We start from the raw sequence: 24,051 nt of genomic DNA on the forward strand, positions 1-24,051 counted from the left end.
GGTGAAAGTGAGCGAGGGTAGGGGAGAGCATGCAACGAAGGGAAGGGGGATGGAGTGAGCAAGGGGCGGGGCAGGGGATGAGGCAAGGGTGTACGGTTTTCTGCAAATAGAAAGTTGGCAACCCTATGTCTGTGCTGTGCCGCTGTAAGGTCTCCAGTGTAGGTCTCTCTCATTGACATAATTAAACCACCTCCAACGAGCGGTGGTAGCTATGCTGGTGGGAGAGTGTCTCACGTTGACATGGCTCTGTCCACACTGGTGCTTCTGTCAGTGAAACTTATGTTGGGCAGGAGTGTGGTTCTCCCCCCACCCCTCCAACCCCTGACCAACAGAAGTTTTACTGAAAAAAGTGCTAGTGTAGACATAGCCTTCGTCAAAGGTGAGAAGGTGACTGGAATGCTGCAGGAGACGGACAATATAAACACAGATGAATTTGGTAAGAGAAGCTTTCGTTGCTGTCAGGCATGGGCCCTTGAATCCTTAGGTGAGGTTTTAAATTCTGTTTTCATTCTCACCCGGAATCATGTGTGCAGCTTGATACCTAGGTTCTTTATCTTGGGCGATGGAAAAAAACTAGCCAGGTTTTGTTAAGCCTGCTTCTGCCATCTATCTCCCCTTCCCAGATCAGCATGATCTTGGCAGCAGGTGTCTAACTAGCTGGACTGTGGTGGTGCTGGCTTAAAAAATCCTGTCAGTCAAACATAATTTCCCCAAAATGGGTATTTTTCACCATTGAATGAAGAGGAAGGTTCTCACCCTCCAGCAGAGTCTGTAAGATAACTTAATGTGGAAGGCCATAAACTGTATCAATATTGAAGAGGTTACGAGGCTGACTTTCTCTAAGTGAAAGATGAGCTTCCACTCCTGAAAGAGGAAGGAAAAGCTGACAAAGCTGCTTTGCAGTCACTTGGCTGTTGAGCATGTAATTTATAAAAGTTGGGGCTAATCCTGATACAAAATTGCATGCCGACTGCTCCGGGGGGAAATATATAGGTTATCTACAGCTAAGTCTGTCTTAGGGGCATTTCCCTGCAAGTAGATTCTGCCCTTGTCACTGGGGGAAGAAATGTTATCTCTGTCTATAGAAGTCAGCAAGGGCACTACGGACAAATGTGTGAAGGTGGAATTTAAAAGGTCATTGGATCTAGCCACATCCCAATTAGAAACTGCCATATACTTGTGCTCATCACATGCCTTGTTAGAATGGCTTGAGGTTTAAACCAGCAGGAAGAAGTGGTAGCTCCATTCTGGTTATCTCATGGAACTCAGGCCTTATATAAACTATAGCAGCCACTCAAGGCACCTTAAGACCTCTAAATTAGGGTATCCCTGCAGAGTTGGCAAGACTTGCTGTTTGTTTCAAGATGTTGGTTTGCAAGTCTTGCCAACACAGTATGAGATTGCATTTGATATCCTTACCTTTCAGTGTAAGGTAGTGGGTTGTGTAATTGCTTGCTAATTTATATATAGCATAGATGTTCCCTTCCTCGTTTGACTAAAAACAAAAATAGAACAGTCTGTCTCCTTTTACTATACATCTCTGCTCCGAATCTTTGAATCAAAATAGCCTTCTAGTTTTAGAGGAGAGGGAGATGGCGATGGTGTTCTCCTATCACAGGGATGAGAGAAACAGGAACCAAATTCTACAAACCAAGTTTTTGCATAGCCTTCTTTTCCCTTCCTATCTGTACTTATCTTCCCTGATTGTGTCCTTGGGGGTTTGAGCCAGTGGATAGGAATAACCACGGATGGATGGGTTTAATCAATCCTGAGAGGCTATCAAAATAAAATTCTGATGTATGCTCTATGTTCTTATAATAGTCACCAGTGTTTCACCATACAGAAACTATTCTTTCCACTGCCTCTTATCTAAAGAGGCATCGTATCAGTATCATCATGTGCAATAGAGGGTTATTCTTTACAGTTTCTGAGATGCCCCCGTGAACTGTCCAGGTTTGGATTTAAAATGGCTAAATTGGTTTGTTGCCCAAAATAAACCTTATATGGCATCAACAAAGAGTTTATTTTAGCAGTTAACCCAGGGGAATTATCCAGGCTTTCTCAACATACAGAATATTTATCAGCGTGCTGCTGTAGACCCTTGCCATCACTGATTTCTCTGGTCAATTGACATCTTCATTGCTAGGCTCTTCTCTTTGGACTTGCTCAGATCACCTTGTGTTGGCAGAATGATGGTAACTGCTTTAAGAAATAAAGGAGTTGGAATAATTTCTTACCTGGATGATTGGCTCATTCAGGAAATGCCTCAGATTCAAGCCCCAGGCTGAATTATGCCAGCAAAAGCATTTTTGTGTCTTTGGGTATTTTCATTGGTGGGAGTAGTAGTCAATAACAAGAATTTATTGTAGCCTGTTTTAAGAGATTTCAGATGCACAGAACTAGTTTTCTAGTTCTCAAAAAACTTTTTAAAAGTCTGAATGTTCTTAATCTTAAACCATTTCAGAAGCTTAATGTAAGGGACATTGCATCTTCTGAGGCTCCTGATTTCATGCTTGCAGTTAGTACCATGGGCTGCGTTTTCAAGCTGGGATAATTTAAAGCTACAGCTGATCCACCAGGGGATATATCTTTTTGGAAACTGTCATTTGTCCACCTCAGTTGGTCACAGTCTCCTTTCATTACTGGCTTCAAAGGTTAAATATGGAAGAAATGGGTCTGTTGGAGCAAGTTGTTGACAGTTCACTGTAATCTGAGAGACTTTGAAGGTTTAGCCCTAAGGTTGCCTTTTTGTACCTTCTTTAAGGTAATGACATTGTTCCCAGTGAAATCCATTGTTTTGTAATAGTACTTTTTATCATTTGAGTGGTGTAACCTCATCACCATAAATTACTTATTTGAAGCTTGAATTTCTTGTTAAGGTGACAGCCTTCCAGCAATGTAAGTGTTAGCCTTGATTTCACACTGTCCCTTTTTAACAATGAAATATTTTTCTAGTGGCAACAGTTTCTGGCAGAAGGGTGGGATAAGGTGAAATTGCAGCTCTCTGGTACATTCCCCTTTACCTTGATTCAAAAGGGCTAAGTTGGCCTTTTGCAGTCTTTCATTTTTGGCCAGGGTTTCTTTTAGGTTTCACTTAAATTGAGAAATTATTGTTTTAAGTTAGTAATTTTGTCAATGAGGAGCTATTGGCAGGCAAGTACTGGTTGATTTGGGGATCTCTAACTTAGAAACTTAGAGTTGAATTAAATCATGATTTAGATTCTGGTGATAGGAAATATGTACTTTAGAATCACACATAGTTACTCCTCTTTGAATCCTATCTTAACAATGCCTAAAGTTAACATAACTGAAGATGCTCCCCCGGTCCTGGGAAAACTGGATACCAAAAGTATCAGAGGGGTAGCCGTGTTAGTCTGAATCTGTAAAAAGCAACAGAGGGTCCTGTGGCACCTTTGAGACTAACAGAAGTATTGGGAGCATAAGCTTTCGTGGGTAAGAACCTCACTTCTTCAGATGCAAGAAGACTTGCATCTGAAGAAGTGAGGTTCTTACCCACGAAAGCTTATGCTCCCAATACATCTGTTAGTCTCAAAGGTGCCACAGGACCCTCTGTTGCTTTTTGGATAGCAAAAGCCTCCATTGAAGAGGATTCAAGGCAGCAGTGCGGGTGGTTGTCTTTGCAAGCCCTTTGCATGTCTTTCCAGGCTTTTTAGATTGAGTAACTTTTGTTTGAGGTGCAGCAATTGGTCACAGAGTTCTTAAAGCAATGGTACCTTCCTAATTTCCTTGACTACTTTATATCTAAGTGGTATGGATTGCTTCCCATAACCCTGGATTGACAGATTAGGGAATACTGAGTTTATCTTTTAATTTTTTGTCTGTCTTGGATCTCTTCCTTGGGAAATGTCTCCCTTTGAGTTAGCATATTTTCAGGAAAATAGTATGACATATGCATAACATTGACTGTAGTTCAGATTCCTTCTATTGAACAATTTTACGAAGTGCTTATGGATGCCTCATTTGGTGCAAATTCTGTTAGAGGCTTTCCAGAAGAGAGGGTGCCAAAAATTCTAACACTGTTGTTTGTGCTGCTGGCTGTCACTCAAAGATGTAACACACAACCTGTCAGTCCAGATTGTTGGTCTTGAGTGGTAGAAAAGGCATTTACTGGTAAATTATTTCTTGGTTCCTAGAGGAGAGAACAGGAGACTAACTATATGTAGTGGTGTTCTGTATTACAGCCTTTCAATTGATTGGTATTAAGTGATGGTGTGATATCTGGGTTTTAGGGAGGAGAGGTGGATTTCTTCTGGGTGGTGGGGTGTAAAATTCTGTGCACTCACTGTCCAGGACGGATTTGCAGTTTGAAGATCCTGGCTTATAGCTCTGAGCTATCACATACTATTCACTTGTAAATACTATTGAAATAAGTATACTTGCCCAATCCAACCTTGCATTTAAAAAAAGCTAAATGCACAGTCTGTACCCTAGTACTGCTTACAGTAATGAAAGGGAGAAGATAGGTATGCTTATTTTTTCGTTAAAGAAGAAAAGTAATTGGTGGAGAAGAGGTACTGCTATTCATCCTCTACATATTCCATTATTTGTGAAAAAAACAAACAAACCAAAAGCCTTGTGCTACCTGTAGTGCCCGCAAGAGCAGCTTTGGGCATATTGCCACCTTATTGTGTGAGCCTGTTGGATCTTGCAAGCTAAGTGTGGTCAGGCTAGTTCAACACGTGAAGGGGAGACTTCCCAACGGATACTTGGGAACTGCAGTAAGGGCGGGAATTGTGGTTGAGTGGATGTGGTACTCTTTATTGTGTGTCAGCTCTGTTGGATATTGTGCTGCAGAAGGTACTGTTATTCGATTGAGTTGTAAAACGGAAATCATGACCTTTTGTTAAAAATTCCCTGGTACTTGTGGGAATGGGGCTGGAAATCTTATATCTTGGTCAAATTCAAATACTGGTAATTACATTTTCCCTTCCTAAATCGTATAGTTCCGTTTCTGACCTAAAACTCTGTGTGCTCTCACACCTACCATGTTCTACTCCAAAGGTAGCTATATTTCAGTGGTGGATTAAACTATCTTTGTGCCTAGTTTGTAAGGAGCTTTGAGGATCTTTTGGGGATGAAAGCTGCTGTGTAAACTATCTGCAAGGTATTTGAAGCTAGCGTTTCACTTATCAAACAGCTGCTTTAAAGGGCTTCACGTATTTTACAGTTTTATCTCATGCAAACTGAAATATTTTTGTAGGTTCCTTTTTGATTTTCAGAACTGGAGGGATTGTGAGGGATTTCTGAGTATTAATGTTTCCTCTCTCTTTTTTTCTTCTTTCAAGAGCTTCTTTAAAACGCTGGGGTTGTTGGAGTGGTCGAATTTTTCCTGGAATTGAGTGAGAAATTCAGAAGACTGAAGCCCAGGCTTACTGTCTACCTTTCACGGAGGCCCAGCCGTGAGAGGACAGAAGAAGGCACGTGGCGAATCATGACAGCTGACAAAGAAAAGGACAAAGACAAAGAGAAGGACAGGGATAGGGACCGGGACAGGGAGCGAGACAAGAGAGAGAAAGTCAGAGAGAGCGAAAACTCCCGTCCTCGTCGGAGCTGCACTTTGGAAGGAGGTGCCAAGAATTACGCAGAAAGTGACCACAGTGAAGATGAGGACAATGACAACAACAGTGCCACCACAGAGGAGTCCACCAAGAAAAATAAAAAGAAGCCGCCGAAGAAGAAATCTCGCTATGAGAGAACTGACAGTGGTGAAATAACGTCCTTCATCACGGAGGATGATGTTGTCTACAGGCCTGGAGGTAAAGAACCCTTAAAAATGTGTTAACACGGACTGTAGTTGTGCACTTGCCTCCCATTTCTTGGCTGTCACGTACAGCACTGTGTGCATGAATTTGTACCCTATTGGTTTTAGCTGGGAGGGTATGTGCTCGCCAGTAGGGGTCATTGCAGAAAGGGGCTAAAACACAAGTTTACCCTCTTGATCTCAAGTCCCCTACATTTCCCCAAATTCTGGTTGGCATGAATTCAAGGCTTGTTCTTAAACGAAACACCTGGGGTGACGTGGGGGTGGGTGGCTGGGCGGGTGGGGGAGGCCATCGGGGGCTGGAGCCTGCAGCCTGGGGATGGGGCCTGGGAACAGAGCCCAAAGCTCTCTGGCCAGAGCCTGCTGCCTCACCACCTAAGGGCTGAAGCCTGAGTCCCACCACCCCTGGGAAGGTGGGGAACTCACAGGCTGCCTGCTTCCTCAGCGTTGTGCCCCAGATGTCCCCAGAGGGGAGCAGGGCTCAATCCCTGCTCGCGGCCCCAACACCAAGGCAGCACATCCAGGAGCAACAGGGAGTAGCTGCTGCTTTGCCCCCCCAAGCCGCCTCCTCCAATCACAGCTCAGAAGTTGTGGCCACAAGAAAAGCTCCCGGCGCCACATATGAGAAACGCTGATCTAGAATGTGAGGTGCCTAAGCTAAATTCTTAGGCTGGATTTATATGAAGAAAGTGATTGGCAGAGCTATTGTGAAATAAGTTATTCTGCATTAAGTATTCAGAATAGCTCCGCCTGTGGATGTTCTGTTCTGGAATAAGTGTTTTTTATTTAGGAAAAATTAATCTGGTTTGTGAGCAGAGTGATTATTCCTGAATAGTGTGTCCATAGGGGAACTTTTCTGAAATAGCTATTGTAGAATAACTTACTCCACAGTAGCGATGCCAGTCTATTTCCTGTTCTTCACTGCTACCCTTACCCATAGTGCTCTTTCATGACCCTCTTCACTTTTATCTTCTTCCTAAATGCATAACCTCCCAGTGAGGGTAGATTAACGTGTACTAGACCAGTGTTTCTCAGTGTCGGTCCCTGAAATCTCCTGGACACAGTTTAGGAAGGCAGCAAGCCTTGATATCGAAAACTTGAGAAACACTGCGCTAGACCATGTCAGCTCCCCGCCTCTGCTGACTTGTTAGCTTGCCCATGGGATAAACCTCAAATGCCAGTCTTGGCATGTGTGCCTGAAGTTTGCCACTGGCTAGCAGCATAAATAATTTTCAAGTTAACCTAGCAAAGTCCCTTTTTCTAAGTGTCTGGGCTGCCCCCAAAATGTGTAATGTTCTTTTGGGGGGGGGGGGGGGGGGGGGCTTCCTCGTTAATAAGGCCCACTATTTCAGTGGCCAGTGTAGGCAGCAAAGCTATGCTGTGTTTCTTTTGAGCTTTCTACTCCAAGTGAGTCCCAGTTCTATATTCTAGCCTGCCTGGTGTGCAGTATTTTGTCATCTTTCCAGTACAGGCGTTCAGTTGCAATGTAAACATGCAATTCTCCTTGCTCATTAGCTGGAATTTAGACCTCGTTTTCTGGTTGGTATGGGAAGATGCCTGGTAACTATTGCAGTTGTTGTTGTTCGATATTGTGGTCAGGGTGCTGTTTCACTGGGCAGTGTACAAATTTGGTTAAACACAGTCCCTGCCCCAAATATTTTTTTGAATTTTGAAAATTTTGAAATTTTGAAAAGCTAACTACCTCTAGTAGCTTTGAATGTAGTTTAGATGCATCTTGAAATGCCATACCAGGATGGTATTAATGAACATCAAGAAGCCTGTCCTAGGCTATTGGCAATGTATAAAACAAGTTTACAAGTTTGTTCTTTGAGGGAAATGAAAGAGATGCAAGTGCCCATAATCCAGGAGTGGCCCCTGCTTACTCCTCCTTTTGTATAGCTTAGGGTTATATACTTAGCTTATATACTAGAACTCTATTGCCAGCCTTATAACCAGTCTTCAGGGAAGCAATATTTATAGCAACTGTGACTATAGCAATGAGTCTGGAGACCAGGAAGCTAGTACCCACTCTGCCATTGTCTTGTTTTTTGACACTAGACAAATCTCTTAATGTGTCTACACTGCAGTTTCCCTGTTAGATTAAAAAAAAAATCAAATGCATACCAGCCTTTATAGAGCTCTTTGAGAGCCTTCAATGAACGGCACTATATTAGCACTTAACATTTTCTTCTTAGCAGTGAATACTGGTACTGTCCGTTTTTCTTTTTCTTTCAGGGCAATAATAGGAATAACTTACACTTACAGTGGATTCTTCAGTGTGCCAGCTAATTTAATCACTGCAGGATTTCACTTAAATTTTTTCAGAGTTTAATTTTCCACATTCAGTACTGACATGAATTTAACTATGGCCGTTGTCAGTTAGATTTTCAGACAATGAAATTCCACGTGGAAGTTTTTTGTGGAGATATTCTCATTTCTGATTGCAGCCATCATTTTGAATAACAAACTCTGTGTTCAGAGTAAAGAATTTTGGAATGTTCAATATCATGAATAATTACAGTTTTCTCTTTCACCGTAAATGGAATTTATCCTTGTCTCTCCTATCAAAAGAACTAGCTTAGGGGCTTCACTATTTTTGTCCTGCTTCTCTGTAAAATCATCAATGTGCTATAGTAACACTGCTGGAGCAAAACAGACACACACTCCAAAAGAAAACCGTGGAAACTAATGATGGGAAACTTGTCTAATTTTCAAATTACGTGTTGTGTCTGTGGAACATTAAACTTAATTCTTATAGAAGCAGATGAAATTGGTATAAATTGCTTAAGTTGGTGTGGATATGAGTATGATCAACTCCTGGACCAGTTGGGTGATTTATTCTCATGTAAAGTGGGGTGAAAAATCTGAACAGTACCATATATACTCGTTCATAAGCCGAATATTTTTGGTAAAAAAGTGATGCATCAAAGAGCTTATAAACGGGTGTACACCAAAATTTGATGATTTAAAACTCAATGGAATCATTGAACTAAATATCTAATTCATTGTTGTTTTGTTTACATGGAGCATTCACAGGCACAGAGCCCCTCAGCTCCCTGTGGCCGCGGTTTGCCGTTCCCAGCCAATGGGAGCTGCGGGAAGTGGCGCCACTCCCGCAGCTCCCATTGGCTGGGAATGGCAAACTGCGGCCACTGGGAGCTGAGGGGCTCCGTGCCTGTGAATGCTCCAGGTAAACAAAATGTCCAGGCCCGCTAGCAGCTTACCCTAGTGGGCCAGGAGCCAAAGTTTGCCAACCCCTGAAATATAGGGTTGGCTTATGAACGGGTCATACAGTTTTTGCTATTTTTACCTATCCATCTTGGGGGGTCGGCTTATAAACAAACGGGCTAATGAACGAGTATATATGGTAATTAATGGTAAATTCTTTGACATTTTAAGGTGTTTCTCTTTTAAGTGTTTCTTGCCTATGCAAAAGTTGGCACTTTGTTTACTAATTTATTTCCCTACAGCACATCTCATGCTTGACAAGTTCGAGATATCAATTACCGTAATAGATTTGCTCTCAACAGGCAGGACTTGGAATATACTAATACTTGATCACTAGTGGAATAACAGCAGAGAGCCTGCATAAAGATAAACTTTGGGGCAGTCTAACTGTCAGTGTCATAGGATCAAGACCGCGTACAGTGTGTTAAAAACAGATGTTGTGTGGGCGTGGAGATGCAGTGGGTTAATGCACTGGCTTTTCATTGCTGAAGGTCCTGGCTTAAAATCTAGATAGAAAATCTTTTTGGTCTCTAGTAGTAGTCATGTTATAGAACTTGGAATGATTAATAATCTGTTTACAAGGCTCCCTGTACTGGAATATTAGAGGTATTCCAAGCTTAGGTAGAAATGCATTGACAGAACAGAAGAATTTAATACAAAGCTTGCCTGCGCTGTGCCTTGGTCAAACTATTGTCAATCTAGTTTTTGATTATTTTATTAACTTCTAGAAAAGAGAGCTTTAGAACTCACATGTCTGAGGGGGGGGTGGGGACTCTGGAAATCAAATCTCTTAGACTGACAATTAAGTGTAAAGGTCCATGCCTCTCTCCACACTTACGTATTTGTATTACATATATGCATACATTATTAACTTATAAATACATTTGTAAATATTTTAATTGCTGTGAAACATTAAATAGCTGCCACTTAGTGCCACCTCTGCAGTGGAAAGTGACAGCTATTGAAAAGGGCAGAGCAACACTGCGTCCCGGTTAGGTGGGTCTCTTTCCATTCTAGAGCAGGACGACTTTTAGTCCATTTTAGTGTGCCTGGCTTTCAAAAAAAAAGCTGTCCAACATTGGAGGATCTACATGGCTGAAAAGCCGTAGGACTGTAATGAGTATGGGAAAAGTTTCATTCTGAGCTCACACCTCAGTTTCCACCAGAGAATAAACCTAGGCGAGAGACCTTATAAATGCTATGGAAGTGGGGAAAGCTTCAGTGATTGCTCATGCTTTATTCACCACAAGAGAATCCCCTTGGAAGAGAAACCTTATTTATGTACTAAATGTGGCGAAAACTGCAGTTAGGGCTTGTGCCTTCTTATCCACTAGAGATCACTCAGTGGGAAGAAATGCTATTTATGTACTGAATGTGGGGAAAGCGTCAATCATGGCACAGGCGTTTAGAAACATCAGAGAATCCATACACAGTAAGAATTCTGTAAATGCTGGTCGAGCATCAATCGGACCTTATTAGGCACCTGAGAGCAAACATGGTTGACAACGTGGGAGAATGATCTGCTCCTACAAATAGAAGATACTTAATAGAACATTATTTTGCGGGGGCAATGTTGCAAAACCAATTATAAGGGAGCTGGGGTCCCAACTTCTGTTCCCAGTTGAGACACTAACTCTAGCCAGTGACCGTGGGCAAATCACTAAGCTCTCTGTACCCATTTTCCCAATCCATAAAATGGGTATTCTACCTCCCTCTCCCGGAGGTTGTCAGGCTTTTCAAATCACTCAAGGAAGGGCAAAATAGTAGTATTAGGTAAGAAGATTTTAGCTTAACTCAATATAACATAATTTGAACCAAAATAACTTTAATAACTTAATCTGAACTAAACTTTCTATTCAGTAACTAACACAATTGAAGATTCCTGGTATGAAACTTGGTTATTCACTTTCCTTTTTTGTCCTCTGACTTGCCTCTCTCTCTCTGCTGCATTGACATTCATGGTTAGTGGTGAAAAATTACACCACTACAAGGTTCCTTGTAGGAGAGGCATAAGTTTAGCAACCATCTTAAAAGGTGATTAGCTGTCTGCAGGATATTATAAATAACGTCTTAACTGGATTGCTGTCTTAAATGGTATAGTGATTACTGTATGGTTTTAAAGAAGGCTAAATGCAAATTAAGATTTCATTCCCTAGCTTCTGTTTTGCTTCAGTTACATGTGTTAAGAAAAATTCAGAGGCAATTGGGCTGGTGGTGCAAATTACACAATCATAAATGGGTGCAAGGGAGACTAAATTGATGAAATTTACACAGCAATGTCCAGGAAGCTGTAAATTAAAGGTGTGCGCACTTCGGGTAGCCTAATTTAACTCCAACCTTCCTGTTGGTTGCTTGTAAGAAAAATAATGCATTTGATTTGTTTTTATCTGATGTCTGAAACTGAGGACTTTTCTGATCTGTATAGATGTTAAAGGTCCATCACTCTTCATACGAATAGAAGTTTCTCTGTCCATGGCCAAAGTTCCCTTCCAAATTAAACTCTCTGCTGTGCAGCACCTCTGTCTACCGGTTGGTTTTCTTCCTTATGGAAGAGAGGTAAATAGTGGGGTCCCCCAAGGATCTCTCCTGGGACAAGTGCTGTTCAAAATATTCATGAATGATCTGGAAAAGGGGATACAGTAAGGTGTCAAAGTTTGCAGACGATACTAAATTACTCAATATAGTTGGGTTCAAAGCAGATGGCGAAGAGTTACAGAGGATTTCACAAAACTGGGTGACGGAGCAACAAAATGGCAGATAGATTCAAGTTGATAAATGCAAAGTAATGCACACTGGAAAACATAATTCCAACTATACATACTGAATGATGAGGTCTAAATTAGCTATTACCACTCCAGAAAGAGATCTTGAAATCACTGTGGATAGTTCTCTGATGAAGTGGGCTGTAGTCCACGAAAGCTTATGCTCTAATAAATTTGTTAGTCTCTAAGGTGCCACAAGTACTCCTGTTCATCTATTCAGTATGCAGTGACAGTCAAAAAAAGCTAACCGTGTTAGGAACCATTTGGAAAGGGATAGATAATATTGTATATATTGTAATGCCACCATATAAATCCATTGTACACCAACATTTTGAATACTGCGTGCCGTTCTGGTTGCCCTATCTTAAAAAAGATGTATTAGAATGGGAAAAGGTACAGAGAAAGGCAACAAAAATGATTGGGGTATGGAACAGCTTCCCTACGAGGAAAGATTAAAAAGACTTGGGACTATTCAGCTTGGAAAAGAGATGACTGAATAGAGATATGGTAGGTCTATAAAATCATGAACTGTGTGGAGAAAGTGAATAGGGAAGTGTTATTTGCCTCTTCACATAACACATGAACCGAGATAGCCCAACAAAATTTAATAGGGAGCAGGTTTAAAACAAACATAAGGAAAAACTACTTCACACAACACACAGTCAGCTTGTGGAACTTGTTGCCAGGGGATGTTGTGAAGGCCAAAAGTATAACTGGGTTAAAAAAAAAAATTAGTCCTATTCTCCAGGAATTTATCTATCAGTGGCTATTAGCCAAGATGGTCAGGGATGCAACCTCATTCTCTGTGTCCCTAATCATCGGATTACTAGAAGTTGAGACTGGATGACATGGTGTGGATCACTCAATATAGTGCCCTGTTCTGTTCATTCCCTTTGAACCATCTGGCACTGGCCACTGTCGGAAGACAATATACTGGGCTAGAGGGACCATTAGTTCTTAGCTTATGTTCTTCTCAGCCCAGAAGTGGCTGCATTTCACTGATGTTGGACATAGATAGTTGTTAATAAAATTGCTTAGAATCCTTTTGGAAGAAAGATTAGATAAATATAAGATGCAGTATTTTATTGTTGAGAATATGAATGTGTGTCCCTAGTTAATGTTGATACAGTGTTGCTACATGCACATCTACGCCATGAGTCTGAATATGTGGCTTAGCCCTTATATTTTTATTTGAAGTTACACAAGCCCAAATTGTGTAAACTTGGTTAGCCCTGTAGTATTTCCTCCCATGTCTAATCTAGTTTCTTTTTTGTCTGGCAGCTTTTGTCCAAATGAATTTGTCATGGTAACAAATGGATTTATTACACAGGGTGTATCCAGATTTGCTTACAGGCTTCTTCAGCATGGGCTGTAGTGATGGTATAAGTTAGCTTGATCAAGAAAGTAAATTAATTTCTTTCACCCTCTGTACCCAGTCAGATGATTTGGCTTATGTTTCCTTCCATTTACAGTGACGACGGAGTCCATCTATAATACAGCCTTCTACTGTAAGCAGATTCTAACAGTAATCTGCTATGCAGGCCACCTCTCCTAACCATGTCTGCTATTGGAGTATTAAGTCCTCCTACTTTCTGGCTGTCTGTGTGGGAGGACATCCATATGTGGAAAAACACACAGGACAGTCCTGTGTGTGTTTGGTATCAGCAGCTGAGACGCAATAGGACATTTCTCCAAATTGTTTCAGGGCACACTGTCATGTACACCATTGGACAATATTGTTGATACATGGTTGTGAGCATGATGTTGTGTGGATTTGCTGACCTATATTTAGCAGTTAACCTATCTATATTTAACAAGTTTCTATCAGTGGTGTGAATAAGGCCTAGCTGCTACTTTGATATCAGTCCTTTATCTTGAAAGGAACTATGTGCCACCATATCTAGTCTGTTGCAATGTAAGTGTTGCTTCAATGAGTTCATACTCAATGAATGTCATATGGTTTGAGTGTTAGGGTTTGCTAGCTTTTCTCTGAACTATTTTTTTTATTTAAAATTAACTATAGCTTTCTACTTCTGACCTTGCTAGGGACTATCTGTGTAATGCAAAGTGCTTTTACCTCAAGTCTGTCAACACCACTCCAATTCACCATGGAGAAATCGCTCTGAGATTAGAGAGCTGAAAAAGTGGGTCGCTGAAGTTATGCATTGGCCTTTAAGGCATGATAGTCTCTTTTAATAAGAAAACGTCTTCATCTTATCCAAATCTCTGTGCCACTTCTCTTCAGTGATGCTCTTAGACAGAGGAGGGAAGCATCTTTCAAGTTCAAACTTCAGCGGGAGTAGTTGGAAGAAGAAAATGAAGGCTGTTCTTTGTATATTAAACTAGTCCTGAAGTTTTCCTAAATATGTGTCTTCATGTACAGTCTGTAACACTCCTTCGGAGTGTAAGGCCATGTCTACTCTTACTGGGGATCAACGCTGCTGTAATTGATGCAGCGGGGGTCGAGTTAGCGGGACTAGTGAAGACCCGCTAAATTGACCGCAGAGCGCTCCCAGGTCGACTCCGGTACTCCACGAGAACGAGAAGATTAAGGTAAGTCAGTGGGAGAGCATCTCCCGTTGGTGCAGCACAGTGCGGACGCCGCGGTAAGTTGATGTAAGCTACCTCGACTCAGCTACATTATTCACGTAACTGGAGTAGCTACATCATGTAGACAAGGCCTAAGGTTTTCAACTCTAGTTTAGCATGGCCACATTAACTCTGGCTGTGCTCCTGCTGATCTCCTTAGTGAACCCTGTGAAAGGATTTCTTATTTTTCCATCTTTATTTTCAGTGTTTCTCATAATCTGTGGTCAGCAGAGAAGTGCCTAGTCACATGGTGTTGGCTCTCCTCTTTTTGCTTTCTGCTTTAGCATTAGGCTAGCTATGTTTCCTTTTTTGTGTAAGCAATTGATATAGTTGCTGAACAGGATGGAAATGCATGATCACAAATAGACAGGGGTGTGGGAATTGGTGATTATAAATGAGTGGAAGATGGGGCCACGCGATTGAAAATGAGTTGAATGGAACACCCTTCACCCTCTTGGTCAGAGGTCCCCAAAGTGTGGGGTGCACCCCTCTTGGGGTGTGTGGAGGAATGTTTAGAGAGGTGCGGAGGGGCCCAGTCCAGCCTCCATTGGGGCGGGGAGAGAGCCCCTCCTTGCCCCCAGCTCTGCTCTGGTCCTGCCCCCAGCCGCGTTCCCGGCTCCTTGCACCAGCCCCCGGCCTTGGTGGCTGGCTGCGGCTCCATTCCTGGCCTCAGACCCGGCCCCAGCCTTGGCCCTCTTACCCCTATCCACATCCCCCCTGCACCATAGCCCCGTTCCTGGCTCGGGGTGTGTGTGTGTGGGGGGGTGACCCTCAAAGTTTGGGGACCGCTGCTCTAGGTTAGGGTGGTCATGAAAAAGTTTGAAGACCTCTAGTTTATCAGCTTCATTCCAGAGGGCAGAGACATGAAAGAAAATTTAAAGGACATTAAGACTAGTGAGATCATTCTTGTGGATTTGCAGCTGATTCATTAACTTTAAAATTAGCTTTCTTTGGGTATCCCAGCAGATTACCTTTGAGTGTACTATTTGGCACTGGGTAGGGAAGGATCAGAATTCCTGATTAATCAGATTGCAGAAATTTCTTCATCAAATTTACTGCTCCAGTTGGAACAGGCTTTGTCTGTCTCCAAGGATCCATGGGTGTTTCTTGGACTTTGTTGAGGGGGCCTGTCTATTTCCATGAACTTTTTGCCTACATCTGTCTTGATGAATGGAATAAAACAGAACCAAAATACAAGTATAGATTCTCCCCCCCCGCCCCCAGCTGATGATCAAGGGGGCATTATTCTTCATAAAGATTAGAACCTCTCACACGAGGGTTTTTAGAGGGGTAGCCGTGTTGGTTTGTATCCACAAAAATAACGAGGAGTCCGGTGGCACCTTAAAGACTAACAGATTTATTTGGGCATATGCTTTTGGTGTGTTTTACCCACGAAAGCTTGTGCCCAAATAAATCTGTTAATCTTTAAGGTGCCACCGAATTTCTCGTTGTGTTTACAAGGGTTTTTGTTATTACCAAGTGGACTGTAGTCACGCCACCAATGATAGGGTGCAGGAATGTTGTTTTGACCCCACCCCCCCAAAATCGAGGTGGATCCACAGAGAAACACTTTGCTGTAAATCATTTGGAAATGAGGGCAGTGTTGTTTGCACTGGCTATTCAGAACCATTTAAAAAGATCTACAAGGATTAAAAGGATTTGTAAGGATCCATTCCAGCAATGATGTCAGTAGTTATATGCAACAGATGCAGTGGAGTAGCAGGAACAAAGGCCTGGTAGCAGAGGGTAAATGTGCTTCTGTGGGCAGAATAGTACCTTTCAGCACTGTCTTTATCCTCCAGGATCCCAAGTAGTGTTGGGCATTCACCCTCAGGGAGGATGTTTTATTAGTAGGTGTTCCTTGAAAGAACTGTGTAAAGTCTGAACTCCAGAGTTGTAAACCACTGGAGGCATGGATAATGGAGAGATACCAGTCTTCCTTAGCAGAAGCAGAAATGCATAAAGGAACACATGGCATAAGTTCACTGATTTGCAGGTAAGACTGCAAACTGGTGTCTCTCTGTGGTTGTTGATCACGAGAATTGCACTGAAGTATTATCCAGCCAGAGCTATCTCTTTGGTATGTGGAAGATCATGGTCTAAATGAGACATCTCTCTACCATCCAGTTGGTTAAAATATCTGAAAGGAAGGATATTCTCAGCTCAACATCATAGTTCTAATGCTCTAATATAGGTCCTGGCTTCAGAAATGGTATAACATCTCGAATGGCCAGAGTGATTTGGAGCCTTTTTTGGTGTTTGAGGGCCAGCCTCCTTGCGTTGACTTGCAGGAAATAATGCCACTTACTGAAATGCCAAACACCACTTCTTATAGTATCTGTTCTTTTTTACAACTACTGATCTGCCCCGTCCTTGTTAACCTTTAAGAATGGATGTGATTGCAACTCCAGGTGGTAACGAGCCGCCTTTGAAACACTTTGAATGGTACTTGTTTGTTTTTAAGTATCTTCCCCTTGCTTAGGTGATGGAAACACAGAGTAAGGATAATACCAGTCTATATCCTGGAAGGTGTCGTATCATATTTTTCTGCCAGACTGTACCATATGTTGTTTAAGACCCGCTGTAAGATATCTGGACAAAGGAACATTTATGGCTTCCCTCAGAAGATCCAAAATTTTAGGTTATCAGGAGTTTTTACTCTGAGCATTGGCAGTAACACTTGCCTGCTTTTTAAGTGCTTCATAGCTAGCTGGATGAAATGCTTATTTAGTGTAGCTGCAGTTGCCAAAGGAAAGAGAGAGCTCAGCAGATAAGGCACACTCCTCTTAAACACTGCTTAGGTGGAGAGGGTGGAGCCCTCCTGCTAGAGAGCAGGAATGTTGTAATTTGGATCTTTGTTCTTTCTTTTGATAGACATTACTGCCTGAGACAGATTCATGTTACTCAACAGATTGGGAGCTTTCTTTATTACAAGTTAGGAAAGACATGATTTTTGAATGCTGCTGCTTCTGATAAGCATGTAGGGAGATACTACATGTAGTAATAGAATATTCGGTCCCAACGTTAGTAGTAGTTGTGGAATGTGGAATATCTGGGCAAGTTTCGGAGAACAAGACAGCACCTTAAACTGTATTTCTGCCATTCAGGATGTTTCAGACCCTCATCTTCTGGGAAATCTCCTATTGGTCTTATGAACTGTGGGAAATTACTGTCGACTTATTGCAGTTAAATTCAAGTTTTCCCAGATCTTGCTACCGGAGAAGATACCTTGAGTGAAACAGTTTGAGCACTGACTCCTTTGAGGGCATAGGTGATAGGAGTTGAAAGCTTTGGTAAGAGTTCTGTCTCTAGGTGCTGTTTAGGAGCAAGCATAACCCCTTAAGCTATCCTATGGATAGGCATCAGAGAACGAAAGAGACACTGAATTAGCAGGTCAGAAATGTACCCTTGTGAAATGCTGTTGCACAGACGTCACTAGATGTATCAAAGTGAGACCTTACATACTTTTCACGTTGTGGTACATTCTCTGATTATATTTTAAGCAGTCATTTTTCAAAGCCAGTCCTTTGCAGGCTGTGAAATAGTCTGCAGTCCACTGTGGCTCAGACTTGGAGCCTGGAGGTGGTGTATTATTGCACTAGCCCAGTGAGGAAAACAGTAGAAGATGCCTGGTCATCTTTTGGTTGAATTTCTAGGCTTGATACTAATGTCTGTCCAATGGACTGCATCAAATAGAATTCCAAACTCAGTGGAACCAGACTTATATTTACCTAGAATCTAATTGGACTGAGAATTCCTGCAGTTATGTTAAAATCCACTGCCCTTTTGCTTAGCGAGCAAGCGTTTGAACCCCTACTCCTGAGGGTTAGCTTTTGCTGGCTCAATTAATTGTTAAATGTTCCCTTTATTATAATTATATATTGTAGTAACTGAGGAAATTGCTGAAACAGTTATTGAATCTGAAATCCTCTACGAGTTTTATAAAAACTCCTATATAAAACAAAAAGAAACAGGGAGAGAAAACAGTTCTGTTTTTAAGTGGTATGGTGGTATTTGAGTTGGAAAACATTAGTGAAATTGAATGCAGGAATTTGGCTTCTGCCTTGACAGCGATTGGCTTGTATTTGACATTGACCCATGTGTTTGTCATTCTTCCAGATATTGCCTTCTATTTATTCTGACAGCTTCACCAGCTGAGAGGCAGATGTGCCAGAATTTAAAAATATATGTATATTCTAAGGCACTTTAAATATAGACAAGTGTTTTTAGGCATGTGTTATGGGGAAAAATACTCGACTGGGAATTTCAATTTGAATCCAATAGTTGAGCTGTTAGATAAAATGTTATGGGATTATTTACTCTGTATCCCATAGGAAATAGTATGTATGTTTTCAGAAGCGATTATTAGAGACTGACAGCCTTCCTCCTCTCAAATTTATGCACCATGAGTCTGGTTCTGCATAGGGATATGCATGCCTGCCCAAACTCTGCAAGTTTGGAGCTTAAATTTGCCTGTATTCTAACCTGATCTGGTCTCCTTTTCCCTCTCATTTTGAAGCTTGTATCACTATAAATACTGAAGTAGTAGAAATATATCCTCTTAATAGCAAAGTATTTAGGGCCAGATTTGCAGCTGCTATGAATGTGCATAACTTCAGGAGCAATGCTTATTTATGCAAGTCGATGAGCTGACTCTTAGTTTTTACGTTTATACAGTGCATGTCTAACCAGCTCTAAATATGTGAACAATCAAATTAAAAATAAAAACAAAAAATCAAATCCCCTCATGATTATCATCTGAGTTAGTGTATTTTTTTTTTTAACACTAATGACCACCCTGCCTCTGTTAAAACCAGCCGCTCTTAATCCACCTCTTCTTTGAATAAAAAAGAGTAAGATAGGTCTGGGTGAATAGATGGGCCTTATAGCATGCGAGGAAGGTCAACAAAGCATGTGGGCGGAACAGAAAGTTTCCCTTTGAACTTAGTTGAAGCATGTTGAACTTTGTGACATTTCCAAATGCAGTTAAGTTTGTGTTGCTGGAATTATTTACCTTTGTTCTTTTTAATATCTAGTGGTTGTAGTTTGCTTTTATTCTCAGCATTTGAAATATTATGAAAAATATGTTAGTATAATAGAGCAGATAAGTAATTCTGTGGTGCAAAAATAATCCCACTGTAGATCAAGTGACTAATATTGGCTACTTACGTGTACGTATAATATAGGCTTTCTAGTTCCTTTTACAGAGCACATCATTATACCCTAACGCAGTGGTCCCCAACCTTTTTTGTCCGGCAGGCGCCAGACAACGAGCCACGGAGGACCGTGGTGGCGGACGAGCACCCGCCGAAATGCCGCCAACAAGCAGCAATGTCAGTAGGTGTTGACACAGAAATGCCGCCGCCGCGCAGCGTCATCCAGAGGTGTCGCAGCCTTTGGATGATGCTGCTCGTCGGCGGCATTTCGGTGGATGCTCGTCCGCTGGCCAGTACGCGGGCGCACTTAGATGCCCCGGTGGGCGCCATGGCGCCCGCGGGCACCGCGTTGGGGACCCTTGCCCTAACCTGATGTTTAAATTGAAGACAGAATACAACAAACAGCTGGTTAAAGCTCTCTAATTATATTTCTGTAGTCCTTTTGCAAGGAAGAGCATTGAAGTAATGTTTCTGTATGGCCTATTAGCAGAAATAAAATACATAAACTGAACCTGAAAAGGTAAAGATAGTTATTTCATGTCCTCTCTAAATGTGGCAGGCATTGTTCTGTCTTGTTTTTTTGTAGGGGCCAGCTGTTAATACTTGACAGATGGAATCTCACTTAAGGCTGATCAATAGAGGTTGATGCTGCAAATGGTTTCTTCTTGCTTTTGTTTGGTTATCTGCACAGATCCTGAAAAATGATAACATGGGGATGGGGGTGGGGGAGGGGAAGGGAAGGCAAGGCAGAGAGGTTGGGAGTTTGTAGGAAGGGCTTTAATGTTAATCCAATATGTCATTTTTCACATTGTCCGTTTATGTTAATGTGTAAAATGAAGATAGCGCTTAATGGATTCTCATAGCAAATGAGTCATGTGCAAGTGCAGAATTTTAGACAAGGTGATCATTCTCTGTGGGCATTAGTCCTCTTTGGTATCTTCAGCCCTGCATGTCCTATCACAGCAAATCAAAAAGATGTACTATCATTGACTGTTAGAGTGAAATGTGATTAAAAATCATCAGTACGCTGGAAGCTTTGTAAATTTGCATGACATTATACAATGACCAAGTAACACATGCTCCCTATACCAAATAGCTTGCACTCTAAAAATAATATAAGATACCTTGTAAAACTAAAGTATTTTGCAGGTTCTAGAGTGAAATTTCACACACAGACCTTATTGTTAGGTTTTTGCTACATGGCAGCAGCAGCTATAATTGAAAAGTGGTGGTTTAATTACCATAGGTACTCATGGTGCACAGATACCAGGGGTTTTGAAAATTGCATTAGGGAATTACTTTTGCAGCAGATGAACATAGGAAGATTGCAGCTCCTACGCAGAATAACACTCATTAATGTGGAATACATCACATCTTTATAAAACTAGGTAAATGGAAATCTGAGTTAAAAACACTACTAGGAGTGAGTTTGAAGAATTGTAAAGGTGAGGAATTCCTTGAGTCTGGCATTTTTCAGGCAGATTGTTTTTCTCATTGTAGTATTTCATGGTCTTTTTGAGACTTTATTGAAGTTTACTATTTAGCCTTAATAGAAAGTTGCACCAGTTTTGGTTAGCACATCATTCTGAAACTTCATGGGGAGAGATTAATTTCTTCTCTGTCACCTGTGAATTAATGGAACACCATACTAACTTGCAGTTTAACTTCTCAATGTAGGTTTTGTAAAACAGTAGTTTTTCAATACTTTTATTAGTATATTAAAGAAAAAAGGCAATCAGTGTTGTGTGTTGATTGTAAAAATTCATCTGCAGTTTTGCAAACCAAACACGTTTGTATAAGTGCATCAAAACTAATGCATTAAACTGACTATAATTAAGTGAAACTGTTATTCTGTTTTAATCATTCAGATGGAATGTGAAATGCAAGCAGTAAATACAGCTTAAACATTGAAAAGGAAACTATATTTAAAAAATTCCATTTTAACTGTGTCTGCTGAGCTGGCAACACTGGAAAGGTATAAATAATTTAACAGTATTATTTTATTTTATATTTATTTTAGAATATTTTCCCCCTGTAACGTGGTCATACCAGGCAAAAGACACTTGTGTTGTTGGTCTTCCCTTCATCCTAAAAAGGTTGTATTGAGCCAGGGATAACCAGAGGCAACAGGTTTGTCAAAATGAGGAGAGGTCTAAGAGTACAAGTGCAGAAAACCTGCTACAGAGGGAAATATTCCCACTCTATCGAGATAAACAGGCATGGCTCTGCCTAGTCTTCCTCCCTCATTCAAAAGTCCAAGACGTTATGGATGGCTTCACCAAAAGCTTTGCTTCTGGTATTGTGTTGTAACAGGAGTGCTGATCTTGCCAAACTTGAAGTCTTTCCAGTTTTGATCACTCAGGTGTAGAACATTGTATTCTTCTTTGAGTGATGGTCCCTATGTGCATTCCATACTTGGGATACATGTGTGCACCATGCATCTGAGTTTGGAATTTTTCACAAGCAGTGTCCATTGGCCTATATACACGCTGTAGCTCTCTTGTGCTCTGAACTGAGGGCATAAAAAGTAGCGTGGGCCAGTGCCGCTCTGGTTCGTTTGTGCTGCCGGATGGTCTGAGTTGGAATCTTTGGGGTCCTTGGCTCCTTTTTTACTGCAGCAGTTTTTAGTAATTTTAATAGTCTTTATAGTATATTTTAGCACAGTATAATTAGATAAAACAGTATAATTAGATAAAAAGGCCATGTATGCACGAGGAAAACTGATGTTATCACTAACAGAACCGTAAGACCGGTGAATCATCATCAGTTTTGGCCTTTGTTTTTTTCCCCACCTGGGAACTTTCTCCCCAAGAAGTCTGAGATTATGCCCAGGATCCGGGGTTCAAAAATTGTTTCCTGCCCTCGCTCCTTTTCAGTAAGTGGTGAACATCAATGCTGCCTGGGTGAGGCTCAGATTTCTACCAAGTCAGCATCCATTGCTCTTTTGCCCCTAGAACTCACGAGACTCAGGAACTGAGACTCAAAACATCTCACGGAGAAGGCAATGAAGCCCCAATCAAATTTAGGCTGGGGACCTCCCCCCATGGTACATCAGTCTCACCAAGCAGGCCACACTGCTCTGAGCACAAGCTCAGGAATGGAGGCTAAGACTGTTAAGCCTAAGAAGAAGGCTTCACATGAGAACAAGGGACGCTCTAAAAGACATAAGGACAAGTCATCTTTGTCTAAAACTGGCCCTAAGAGAGAGGATCCCTCCCTGACCTCATCAAAGTCAGGAGAGCTGGCATACTCAGGTGCTAAGGACTTAGACCCCTGTCAATCTTCTCAACATGAGAAGAGAGGCGCTCAAGGGTATGGATCTGACAGTTCCAATATGGGCTCCAATGGTGAAGGCTTGTGATGAACAGCTTCTGGTGCTCCCATCTATTTCTAGAGCTGATGTGGCACTGGTAGTGAGACAGCCCCAGAAGATGCCGGCTGCCTCTGGGACCAAGCTCTGGTCCTGGCTGCTCCGCCTGGGTGTGCGAGAAGAGTCCACATCTCCCCAGAGGACATTTTTGCTGTTCTTTATCCGCATTCACCTTTCCTATCGGGACTGTTTCTATTCTGGGATGGTGTTACACCATAGGAAGAGACTATCCTGACAATGCAGAGGCGTTTTCCCATCCCACCTGCCAGCGTTGAGGGGCAACCGTTGGTTCTGCCAAAGATAAGGGATCCGGGTTTTTCTTTGGATGAGTCTGAGGCCCTGCAGGAGTCTCTGTGGCATCTGGCAAGAGGTGGCATAAAATAGGAGCCGCAGAAGATCCAGGTTCTGTCCCACAACCAGATATGATTGTCCAAGAGAGAAGTGGGTACCCTATGCGCTGGAGAGGGGGGGAGTCCTCTGCCAGTTGTACCATCCTACTGGCAGTGTTTGGGAACTGAGAGCCCTACCCTAGACACCCAGGTTTGGTACAGGAGTCTTATTTGACATCGTCCAGACATTCACAACTGGAGTATTCAGAAAGGGAATGTGAACTGGATCCACTGGTTCCGACTGTTCTAGGGGCAATCCTGTCATTGTCACTGGATGAGGCAGTTAGTCGATTTCTCCATCTCCGGCATGTGACATTAAGCAATATCAAGAGTTCATGCAGGGTGGGTGCAAAGCACAGATTCAGCTTGAGGAAGTCCAGAAGCCTCAGCATAGTTCACTAGACATTCTTTAACTTTCTGGTCCAAGTCAAGTATAGATGCCAAATGTTGTGTAATCCTAGTTTTTCATTAATTTTGTCCAAACAGGTGTATACAATAGTAAGACTTTCTTTTAAAAGAATAAATAAAAAAAGCAAAAGCATCCCGTTGAAGCAGAATAATCTGCTATAAGATCAGCATTACAGCAGCTGCACTAATTTGTTCTGCATAGAAGGCATTTCAAAGCCACTTACAGTTTAAACAATGGCAAAATCTCCCATTTCATTTTAGAAAACAAGTACTACTTAAGCATTTTAGATCCAAATACCTTATTCAAAGCTGCTACGTTTGATTGTAAAACTGGCAGGTGCATGGGTACCAAATTGCCAGACAAAAG

The 24,051-nt window shown here is 41.8% G+C and overlaps 1 protein-coding gene across 6 annotated transcripts in view; it reads left to right on the plus strand.

Moving 5' to 3' along the window:
- RERE (arginine-glutamic acid dipeptide repeats) overlaps nucleotides 1-24,051 on the plus strand; it is a 401,731-nt gene that overhangs the window by 129,323 nt on the left and 248,357 nt on the right. For all 6 annotated transcript variants that reach the window (XM_054009348.1, XM_054009347.1, XM_054009349.1 and 3 more), the window contains exon 2: nucleotides 5,307-5,777. In XM_054009348.1, the coding sequence (XP_053865323.1) occupies nucleotides 5,453-5,777 (325 nt within the window). In that variant the 5' untranslated portion in view covers nucleotides 5,307-5,452. The remainder of the gene's footprint in view (nucleotides 1-5,306; nucleotides 5,778-24,051) is intronic.

The sequence above is a fragment of the Malaclemys terrapin genome, chromosome 19 (assembly GCF_027887155.1).
Source record: "Malaclemys terrapin pileata isolate rMalTer1 chromosome 19, rMalTer1.hap1, whole genome shotgun sequence".
NCBI lineage: Eukaryota > Metazoa > Chordata > Testudines > Emydidae > Malaclemys > Malaclemys terrapin.